We start from the raw sequence: 11,763 nt of genomic DNA, 5'->3' as shown, positions 1-11,763 counted from the left end.
GTTGCTGAAATTGATAATTGGTCAAAAGACTGCAACTTGTATTACTGTATTTCTGCTTAATAAAATGCTGTCCAGAACATTCTCTTTTGGTGCTGCCTGTGAATAATGGCTTTCCTTTGAAATACATATTTATCGACTTAAAGTATTCAGTCACTGGATTGGGAAATTGCACAAATCTGGGAAAATTCTGCTACAACCTGGCACACCCTCAGTAGCCTACTCCACTTATTTCTACCTGTGGGTCTAAGAGATATGACGATATCTATTTTCTTGTCAGTCCAAACAACAGTGACATCTCTACTCATGCCGAAGGATCAGGTTTAAAGCAACCCAATTTGTTGCATAGGTTTGGACTGAATGATGCACAATTACACTTAAAAGCCAAGTGAAATATTTACATGGTTTCTAATTAGGGTGGCCTATAAAACTTATTTTGAGCCTTTTGTGATTAGAAACCATATTGGTTGCATGCATATCAAGAAATCACATTAATAGCTCACTACTAATGAAGAACACTGAAAATCTGGACTCTGGGGCCTTGGCCCATTTTCATTTTAATGGTTTTATTTCAAGCAAAGTCTAACAAAATATTCATAGGTTCGGGTTAACATGAGGAGTACATGGAAGGGATTAAAAAAACTGCATATAATCACATAGCAGGTCAGATTCCAATGTGATTTTTATCCACAGACATGAATGGAAGACGTTATACAGAGTCCATAATGAAATGAGTCAATGTGTGACAACAGGTCAGGGATTGAAGGGTGCTCTCTGGGTCATCACTTTGAGTGAAAGTCCAGGTTACAAGATAGGTCTTGGCTGCTGGGTAAGCAGGAGGCCGAAGCGCTTCTTCACCGTCACTCTGTGCCGGGAGAACTTGTCATCAGGAGAAAACCGGGCCGGATGGGCTGAACAGGTTGGCTGACTTGAAGGATCCAGCTTCTATGAGAACATTTTGAAATCACGTCAATAGTGATCAGTGCTGAATTTAAGTACCATGAAAACATATATATGCATATTTGTCATTAACTTGTGCAGATTCTCACACTACATTCACTCATCTTGGTTACATTGCTATATCTTGGAAGATAGGTGTAAAATATGTATTATCAATAATGTATACACAGACTAGTGCAGTGTATTAACATCTACATAAATTATAGCCTGTGTTGCATAGAGAAAAATAAAGACATCAAGAAACACTGATGAGTTTCTTAAACTCGGTAGTGTCAAGGGAATGAGTTTTATACACACGTCATAGCACAGTGTTTCAAAATCCAGTATTATTTTCTTTAACATTCTCCTCTCAAGTAGTAGACGCAGTAACTACACTTCCTGAGAAAGCTGGGTTACCCAACTATTCATTTAAAAAAGTAAGTTTAAAAGCCGTAGAATTTGAGTATCCTTTTATTTTTTTAAATTGCACATATATCATACGCCAAGTAATTACTACCTGTATTTCTGTAATTACAGTAGTCTGTTTTCAGGATATCCTTTGTGTACTGTGTATTTTAAATAATTGACACCACGTTTATATGATCGCACTATGAGTACCGTGATTTCACTTTGTTTGGCACTATAACTATGTTCGTTTGTAGTTTTTTGCTGCTGCCTGCACAAAAACTCAGCCTGTGATCAATCTTAATCTTGAAAGTTATTTTTCAGGCCAATTAACCATTAACGAACCAAAAGCAGCTACGTTGAATCTACTTATCGAATTACTCTATTCATTCACATCTGGAATAGTTAATTTACATATAAACACAAATAATAATGCACCTAAAATACACGAACTGCTTTACAACTTACCTTTAAGGTATAGACTCTATCTCCATTTTCGTTTAAGTAATATTGCAAAAACATGGCGGCCAACAAATGTATACACGACCAAGAAGTGATGTTAATAACAATCAGTGTTTTTTTTTCCAAAATTAGTATATTTTACGACGCCAAATTAAATAAACAGAATGTTAATTCTACACGTGAAGCTCGTTCTGTCGGCGTGTAGCGTAAACACTGTCGGATTTCCGGAATAACCACTGAATTTTCACAGGCGTCCTGGCCAAGAGTATTTTCAACTCAAACTATCGAACATCGCCCTCTATCGTTAGGATGTATTACTGATTGCCTCGAAGTTCCTAAAGTAACTTCATCCGGTATAAAACGGGCTTCCATAGACCAGAGTTTGGAAGGCGTCTTTTCGATTGTAATCGGACGCAACGGATAAAACTCCCTACGTTTTCTTCAAACCGACTAAATACGAGCAAGGCAATTATTACTAGTCACTAAAACTGACTAGGTAAGTGTGTAAATATGGTAAACTATATGCGATTCAAGATAATTAATCAATTAAGCTGGAAATACAACATGCATATTTGGAATATAGCCTACCATGCATAACCTAGCTATATGATCAAAAACTATATAGTAGTGATACGAATGAAATTCAATAGATTGTCTCTGACTTACAATCTAAAGCGATTTAAGATGACTCGCGCATATATCGGTTAAAATAAATTTGTAATTAAATTTAAAAAGTTAATGTAAGCTTATGTAAAATAAATTGGGGGGGGGGCACCATTTGTTTCCAGAAATGAGGCAGTTAGTGTTTGAAGCTGCACTGTTTAAGAACAGAACAGAATCTGTGCTCAAAAATTAGATATTCTTTCAGAGAACGGGGTAGAGTCAGCAGATATAAGAACGACCTAAGTTGCAGGCTGAACATACAAACCCCTTACGGGGAAGTTTAATTGGAATATGCAGGGCTTACAGAAGACATGAACACTTAATAATGAACTGACAAGGGGCACTGTACTGAGACGCTTATAAACTAGGCTAATGAGGAGAAAACAAAAGGCAGCTGTGAATGATCAACAGCAGGGCAGGAATAAGAGGTAAGACTGACAGGTCATAGGCATGGCTGATTTGGAGCCACACCCAAGGGAAAACAGGAATCAGACAGACAAGAATGCAGCATTCGAACTAATCAGGATGATGTAAAAGTGGAAATGGGACAGTAGTGTCTTTAGGGAATTGGCTATGTGCCCAAATGTACAGTGAGTAATTTAACTATCATGTATATGAGGTAGACTTACATCAGATGATTGTCAACTGTTGTCATTACTGATGAATGCTAATGAATAGAGATGATGGTTAATCTCTGTAATGGTTGCCCTCTTAGGTGAAAGCGGTCAATGATCTGCAGTGTGTCCTCTTTGCCACACAACCATACCCAGTCTACACCCCTGCTTACAGAGGAATCAAAGCATTACGCACATCTGAATCTGTTCCTCGGAGACTTGTAGTCAGGGTGGGTGATGGGACAGTCCTTATGGATGATACTGCAGTTGTGACCCGCTGGGCCGGCTACTTTGAGCAGTTGTTTAAAGCTGACCCTCCAGCTAGGATGTTGGACATCTCTGGGTCCACGGCTCTCGAAGCTGAATATAGATCAGCTGTGAACCACCCAGTCTCACTGAGATTGCATGGGTGGTGAATCAGCTGGGGGCAGGGAAGGCTGCAGGGATCTGTGGTGTCCGGGGTGAACTTCTCCAGGCTGGTGGTAAGGCTGTCCTCCTGCCATTGCAGACAATCTTTGCTTCCATTTGGGAGTCAGGCATCATCGCAACTTACTGGAAAATGGGACTTGTAGTCCCTATCTGGAAAGGGAAGGGTGATCGCCTGGATTGCAGCAACTACAGGGAGATAACACTGCTCTCAGTGCCCAGTAAGGTCCTTGCTAGGGTCATCCTTAACAGGATCTGTGATCACTTCCTTGCCTGTCAGTGACTGGAGCAGTTCGGTTTTATGCCTAAGAAGTCCCCTGATTGGGGCTCTTGAGAGACTGAGGGAGCAGTCTGAGTGTCTGGGATTGCAGGTGTCCTGGTTAAAGACCAAGATCCAGGCATTTAGGGCTTCATTGACTTCCGGTCGAGTACCAGTACCGAAAGTGTCAAACCAGCTGCGGTACTTTGGGGTGGGACTTGCAAAAGTATTTGCTATCGATTGATTATGCAAATAGCCTGCCGCTGAAACACAAAATACAACCGCAGCAATTAAACAGCGAGAAACAAATTAAAAAGCAGTAGAAACAAAAATATAAAAAAGTAAAATGGATGGACGGACAAACGAGGTAACACAGGCTTTAATCGCCATACGGTCGGATGAACAGATCCAGCGGGATTTGGATGGCAAGACTCTAAATAAATTGCCGTTCTGGGCAATTCAGTTTCCTTATGTTTCCCCCGTCGCGCGCTGATTTGTACACGGTTTCGCTGTTGTTTTCATGTCTTTTTACGAAGCTCTTGAGGTAAACAAGCCATATATTTTAAAACATCACATGCCTTTTCGATGTTTTTTGTTTTTACAGGTAATAAATGAAATTATTTAATTCGCTGAATAGAGATATTTCTTGATGAAAACGGTATAGTATTGCTTATAAGACTATTATGCGTGACGATCTACTGTATTCACATGTAATGTACCTGAGTGATTTTCAGACATCTCACATACATCTTTGCCTAAATATTAGGAGAAACATTATTTCCTGACATCCAGGATATTAGGTCCCCTCCTGTTAAAACAGGTATACAGCAACTCTGGGCCTCGGTACTAATAACAATACTGTATTCGCATGTAATAATGTACCTGAGTGATTTTCAGACATTTCACATACCTCTTTGCTTTAATATTAGGGGAAACATTATTTCCTGATAGACAGGAGAAACATAGGGAAACTGAATTGCCTGGACACTGTAATACCAAGCCGCTTGGAAGAAATGGGGCACACGCGAAACACCGAACAATGCTGCTTGAAAGTGGAGAATAGTGGATAAGGCAGATGGGGTTAGCAGTCTCAGTGGAAGACAGACCCAGATGGGGAAGGAAAGGAAAGAGCAGGACACAGATGAGGAGGCATATATGACAGAGGAAAAGAGAGAGAGGAAGAAAAACATCAGCTAAAAGCATGAAAAACAAAGCTGAGCAGAAGGGTAAAATGAAGAAGTGAGTGAAGCATGAAGAAGAGGGGGAATGAAAGACAAGAGAGGATCACAGTCAGGATCAGAAAATGAGGCTCAGAAGGGGGCTGGGTCATGTTGAAGGACGCAATAAATAAAAAGGATGGGGGGAGTGATGCAAGGAAAGTGGGATGCACTGCGAGGCAGAGTGAGGAAGGTGAACATAAGTGTGAGGAGAACAAACTGGAGAACAAGTCAGAGAGACAGACCTATAGGCTGGGGACCTGCAGGAACTAAAAGAAGGCAGCAGATGGGTGAAAAGCTACAGTTGTAGAGTGAGTAGACATTTCAGATCAAAAATGACACTATTGTTCCAGTTATATTTTTTAATATTCTGGCATTCTTCATTTACAGCGCAATTGTAAAAGTAAAATAAATGCAATTTGAAAATTTCTTAAAAACACATACCTTATTATGTAGTATTTATTAAATAGACATCAAACCATACAACATTTATCTAAGACATATAAAATGTGAGAGGTTTTCTTCATATTCAGAGTCTTTTATACACTTCTATACAGTGAGTCATGGCACTTTGCTTTCAAACAGACTCTTACAAGCTTTGCAGAATGCAGCAAAGCACACACCATATCTTTCAGTTGCAGCAGTGAGCCGAACTCTTCTACACAGACACCTTTCCCGGCCTGACTGACAGTGGTCCATCATCCTCCTCAAAGCGCTCCCCACACTGGATGTGCTAAGACTGCTAGAAGTCCCAGATCATGCCCTGCCCATTTTTCACCTGATCAGTCATCTTTCTTGTGGGATGTAGCTGATCCGTTGATGACCAGCTCTTTAATGCCATTTCCTAACACGCCATGGCCTGACACATCCACAGGTTTCAGATACTCCCTAAACAATTTCTGATAAGTGGGATGGTCTGTCAGCAGTGTCCTCAGGTCCTCTGTCAGACATAGCAAAACAGGAAGTGATGGTGATTTAAACAAATTTCTGAGTCAAACCTATAGCTAAGCAGTCTTGAGTATTTAGTCTCCACTGGTTTATCCACTTAGGTACACTGCATCAAGCCAGAGTACTTTCCATTTTATGTAGTTCAAACACACTAAAAAACAGATAAAGTTTACCCAGTAATTTATCTCCTGTTATTCTTGCAAACTGTTTATCTACATTTTAAAAAAATTCCATAGCTTTTCTTACCCTGGGTTGGCTGCCCCCTGCTGGATATCCCTGAGTAAAGCTCTTCCGTGTTGTTCTGTGAGAAACCCACGAGTGCCACCAGCAGCTCTTTGAACTCCCCAGAAGTTAGGCTGCCTTTGCGTTCCCCATCAAAGAGCTGTAACATCCATATGCATGATGTCATTTTTTATTTATATATTTCATATCGCAAATCAAAACACGGACAGGGTGGGAGGGAGATACTCACAGTGAAAGCAATCTGAATGAGGGACTCCAGGCTCCAGAGACCCGAGACTGCGGCTACACTCAGGCACAGCTGTCTCAGATCCATCCGGCCTTCCTAAACGCAGAGACATACATGAAAAACACACAGCCACAAATACTTATCCATGTCTATTCTTGCAGTGGGTTACAGATGAGGACAACAGACACCAGATATCGGTTTATAGATTCTCTTCCTTTCTTACAGGATCAGAGTTCAAGTGTTCGCTAATTTAATTATTGTTACGTGCTAGTTCGCCATGTACTGAAAAGTCTGCCTGAAGATGCCCCTCTAGAGAGAACCACTTTTAACGTCACGTTAACAGATATACTCAACAATAACATTGGCGGTATGAGCCCGTTATGCTGCACCTTTGAATACAGGCCAAAGATGTCCACAGCTCTCCGCTTGTCTTTCAGTTGCAGCAGTGAGCCGAGCTCTTCTACGCCGACACAACTTTCCCGGCCTGACTGACAACGGTCCATCATCCTTCTCAAGGCGCTCTCCACACTGGATGTGCTAAGGCTGAGAAAGAGAGCACATCATATTATTTCAAAAAGCACAAGACAAGTACTTAAAAAGCATGTACATCAACTTACAATAACGTATAAAAATATGCAGACAGGAAGAGACACAGTGCAGCCCCTTATCTCACCCTGCACGCTGTAGGAGGGTTAGAATCTCTCTGCCTGGAGCTTCCACGGGGAGGGACAAACACCCCATCCTCTGGACTGGAATCTTGCCCTCCAACACATAATCAGTGGCTGGGATCCCCAACTTCCTGATGAGTTAAGCCACAATGAATCACACAACCTGTGACAGCAGTCTAACCCACTTACTACCAAATACACACACACACACACACACACACACAATACAGAACACTTAACATATGCACAGGAGTTTAGCAGATCAACGAAAAGTAAGCACATTCATACAGAATTTCCTCGGCACGGTTCAGATACGGAATATGTCTGGATTTAGCTTGTCTGCAGAGGACTCACTCAGCCATGAGTTTCTGTACATTGGCAGCATAGAGGGTGGGGTTCGCTTTCTCCTCCTGAGATGGAGTGTAGACTGGGAGGTACTGCAACCACACAGAGACACGAAGAATTCACCAACAAGCAATGTGGGACAGAGGAGGGTAGCTGGCCAGAAATTAGCCATCAGTTGACACGATGGTAAATATCTACAGTGTGGCCAGAGCAAATAAGAGAAGGGGAAAAAACGGGAAAAGTCAGGCAGGGTGGACGCACCTCCACGGTGATGTTGGTATACAGCTGAGATGCAGTGTGCCACACCACCTCCATCCTGTATGCAGTAAGAAAGCAGTTATTACCGTCAAGATCACCAGTACCACCCATTCATGATGTACACTGGAGTAGTAATAAGCCAGCCCCTTACCAGTCTGTCCCCTTCCAGGTCCAGCACACAGTATTCTGTAACACACAAGCGCCGTTTATTCAGCTGTCTCAGAGACAGGTGCAGCTCACCCAGGCTGCGGGTGCTATCCACCGAGGCGAGAGAAGGCGCATCTTAACTAGGTATGCAGGACGTACCAGTTTGTTGGGGTAGCTCAGCAGTACTGGTTGCACTGGAACTCCTGCCATGAAGGCCCCTGAAACACAGAAACGTCTGTATTCATCATCCTTCAAAAGTGGGAATTCTTCCTGCCACTGGCGGATTTAGGTAAAGACGGATCGGAATGGTGACATTTGCACGATTGGTTCAATATTGTTCATTTGCATATCTGGTCAATGATATCATGTCACCTTGTGAAGCAGTTAGCCTAGTTGGAATGAGCACCCCGATTCTAGTTTGTGAGGTAGTATGAGATGGAGAGGGGGATGGGGCTGGGCTGACCTCAGGGTGGGGGGGGGGGGGGGGGGGGAAGCTATCAAATAGCGCACCTTTAACTTTGTACAGTAAATATGCAAGTAGTAAAATCAGTCACACTATGAAATGCAACCAAATAAACCACAATTCATTCATAATACTGTGAATATACAGTTTCACAGACATTGAATTTTTTTCTCATTAAGAATAATATGAAGCCAGTCTACACACCGCTAAGGTGAACTGGATTAGAAGGATATGAAAAGGTCTAAACCATCATGTTCCCCATTTTAGAAAAAAAAGAACGAAATGGAGAAACAAGCAAAAAAAACAATAGGTATGCAGCCGTTTCTTTATGAGTACGTTATGTAATTATGCTTCATCTTGTAAGCATATATTGCAGTAGTAGGATAACAACAGAATGTTTATTAGCCAATAGGGTAAAGTGTAATGTGATTGTCTTTCATTTATATCCTACATTTTTTCTATTTGATACTTTTTGATATTTATGAATCTTATTTTGTATGTATAGTTCAAATTCATAGGGGGGGGGGGGGGGGAGTGCCATACATATTGGAAGCTCACAATACTGACCAAGTTTGAACTTGATGAGTGCTTGGCCATTGGTCGTAGTGCCTTCTGGGAATAACAGCATCTGTCCAATACGGCAAAGAGGCATCGCATGATGACGATGATGATGACGACATTATCAACAATCTCACATGACTAGATGCTCTGCCGCCTGCATACATGTAGAGACGCACCTGTGGCCAGCGGCCATTCGAGGTCAGCCTCTCCTTCAGCTGAGCTGCACATCGTCTCCTGGATTCGGGGTCCTTCCTACTCACCACAAGCGACTGGTTGAACTCCAGTAGGGCTGGAAGACACAGATGCCATCAAAACACAGCAGTGAGACCCAGAGAAACAGAGGATGCTCCTCAGTCTTCTCTCAGTAACCCTTAACGAATCCTTTACCACCCCTTCACGCTTCTCCATTTGTCCAATCTCCCTCCTCAACCCCCTCACCTCCAATTATGGGCAGGCTGCTGTTCTCCGAACGTGACACTACAGTGGGCAGTGCAGCCGGACAGAGTATCAATATGTCCAGGAAGCTGCTGTGGGGGGCCACAGCCAACATGGGCGCCTCCCGGGGATCCGCCCTGCGACCCTTGATCCTGATCCAAAAAAAGCCGAGGGAGAAGAAGACGGCTCGGCTGAGCAGCAGGATAATGGGGTGCAGCAGCCAGCGCCTCCAGCCTTGCACCGGCTCGGCACGCTGCTTTGCCGACAGGCCAGCTAATCGTAGTTTGGCAAAAGGCCACATGAGCAGGAAGAACAGGGCAGCCAAGGCGAGACGTGTAGGGAAAAGCACTGCCCCCAGCAGCACCCCCTGTGCACACAGAAAGAACACATGTCAGAAGACATGCATAACAGTATTAATCAACTAGAGGCACGCAGTATTTTTAGAAAGCTATTAAAGCCACAGAAACCAAACATAAAAAGGTGTTGTCAATTTTCCAAACACATGACATCAGAAAGATCAACTTGGCCCGGAGTTGTAAAGCCATCAATATTACGGGTGACGTTTAAAAAACTGTTCAAATGAAAACAAAAAAAATAGAATAATATTTTACTATTTATTTTTCCCTTTCATTCTTCCCCTCTCCCCCAGATCCACACCTGTGGCGTCTTACCCTGATTTTCTGGGCGCTGCTCAGTTGTACTTCATTCACAAACGGGTGAGGGTATCTCGGCGCGGATTTGTGATTGCCGTATCTCCCCATAGCGGTCATCCAATCTTTCACAGGAGCATAAACTTCACTGGGGTGCCAGTAACTTTAAGATCCTAGTATGTTCGTGGATCTATCGAGTCTTTTAAAATCAGTATCCAGTCGAGGGCGACTCACAATCAGATAAGCGAAACAACAAACTGCGTGACGTCCAGATAGTAGTTGCTCTTATCTTTAAAAACGGTAGTGTTCGAAAAAAACAAATATTCGTATCAATTCACTCATGGAATATACTAAATTCGTTTTGTAACACTGAATCTAAAAATTACAAAACGGACAGTATGATTTAAAATTACACAACACTGGAGAAAAAACATTTACATAAAAAACACAAGATAAAAATACATATCAGATAAGTTACATGCGATATTCTACATAATTCGTTTCCAAAACCACAGCATTATAGTAGCCATGGACTCAGGTCCAAACCCGGCTATTAGCGTCAATAAATGCCAAGAGGCGCCCCGTCCCCTTTATTTAAACATTCCCTGTCAGCCCATTTCTATAAAACGAGTTGGGCCGGTACTCGGCCACGTGTGGACTCCTGATGACAGGCGGCAGCGCCGCGGGCCTTTGCGTTGTTTCTATGGAGTTAGACATCCGGCTTCTGCTGCTCGTCGTTCTGCGGAAGGTACGACTGGATGTCTGCTCACATTCCACGTACAAAATGCTCTAATATTAGAGAGAAAAGAAAATTCCGTCCTCATTGTTTAACCTTTAACATCCGTGTTTTTTTTTTTATTCGTGTCCGTGTTCTTCAACAGGTGAATAAGTTTGTCAGTCTGGTTTTCGCGTTTCCCTTCAATTGCCCTGGGTTTCGGTTATAGAAGCAGTCGCTCCTTGTCGGAGCGGTTGAGTAAGATGCCCGACTTTGGTGGGGGGTGTAATCATAACAATACCTAACAAGATTCCCAGGGACGCTGAAAAACACAGACGCTCTCCGTAAACAAACAAGTAGCCTACCTTGCGTTGCTATCTACATTGTTTCAGGAATGCGTATAAAACGCCCAATCCAGTCCGACTTGCCTGACTAACAGAACCAGCCAAACCCCACTATGAAACTGCATCGCAGGATTTTACCTCGGGCATTAACACAAAGGCTCGTAGGCACATATATATGCGCTATGTATATAAAAACCGCCGTTTTTGCAATACCGGACTAGCAGCGAGAAAACGGGAATGCATGCAAGGCATGCTAAGGATTTTTTTGTATGAAACGCCACCATTTCTCGAATCGCATACTAAATCACAACCCGCCTTAACACGCAGATTTTGTGTTCCTTTATAAGACCAATAACCTAATAAGAAATTAAGTTCCTTTTATATGTACTTATACTTGGACTGACCTATATAGATTCATTGCCTTAGCCTGATTTTGGAAGAGATGTAATTCACTACTGTCAAATAGTGTTACAGCGTGATTGCAAACACTTACATGCCAGTCACAGGCCACAAATTTGAGTACGTTTGACAAACCAACACACTATTGCCACTATCACTCTCCTTCTATCTATGCTTCTAGATCAGCATCCAAAAGAAAAAGATCAATTCATTAAAAAGAGTTTAATGACTCTGGTGTAATTTTCTCTGAAGTATTGATGGTTCTTAAGAATACAGTTTATCTATCCATCTTCCATACCCGCTTCTTCTATGCAGGGTAGAGAGGGTCTGAGCCTATCCTGGAAGCTATGCGCGTAAGGCAAGGAATAACCCAGGACGA

At 42.5% G+C, this 11,763-nt stretch overlaps 2 protein-coding genes across 2 annotated transcripts; both read right to left on the bottom strand.

Moving 5' to 3' along the window:
• Positions 1 to 522: 522 nt before the first annotated feature.
• On the bottom strand, positions 523 to 2,062 carry nop10 (NOP10 ribonucleoprotein homolog (yeast)). The gene is made up of 2 exons (XM_023836416.2): positions 1,810 to 2,062; positions 523 to 942 (listed from the first exon to the last, which is right to left on the bottom strand). The coding sequence occupies exons 1-2, from the start codon at positions 1,861 to 1,863 to the stop codon at positions 802 to 804; spliced, it is 195 nt and encodes a 64-aa protein (XP_023692184.1). The 5' UTR covers positions 1,864 to 2,062; the 3' UTR covers positions 523 to 801.
• Positions 2,063 to 5,326: 3,264 nt separating this feature from the next.
• On the bottom strand, positions 5,327 to 11,653 carry lpcat4 (lysophosphatidylcholine acyltransferase 4). The gene is made up of 13 exons (XM_023836427.2): positions 9,948 to 11,653; positions 9,280 to 9,643; positions 9,018 to 9,130; positions 8,848 to 8,908; positions 7,977 to 8,035; positions 7,822 to 7,856; positions 7,674 to 7,728; positions 7,422 to 7,504; positions 7,073 to 7,198; positions 6,789 to 6,942; positions 6,403 to 6,495; positions 6,177 to 6,312; positions 5,327 to 5,922 (listed from the first exon to the last, which is right to left on the bottom strand). Exons 1-13 carry the CDS (start codon positions 10,044 to 10,046, stop codon positions 5,765 to 5,767), a joined length of 1,536 nt encoding a protein of 511 aa, XP_023692195.2. The 5' UTR covers positions 10,047 to 11,653; the 3' UTR covers positions 5,327 to 5,764.
• Between the last annotated feature and the right edge of the window lie 110 nt (positions 11,654 to 11,763).

The sequence above is a fragment of the Paramormyrops kingsleyae genome, chromosome 12 (assembly GCF_048594095.1).
Source record: "Paramormyrops kingsleyae isolate MSU_618 chromosome 12, PKINGS_0.4, whole genome shotgun sequence".
NCBI lineage: Eukaryota > Metazoa > Chordata > Actinopteri > Osteoglossiformes > Mormyridae > Paramormyrops > Paramormyrops kingsleyae.
This window is presented reverse-complemented; position numbering and strand designations above follow the sequence as displayed.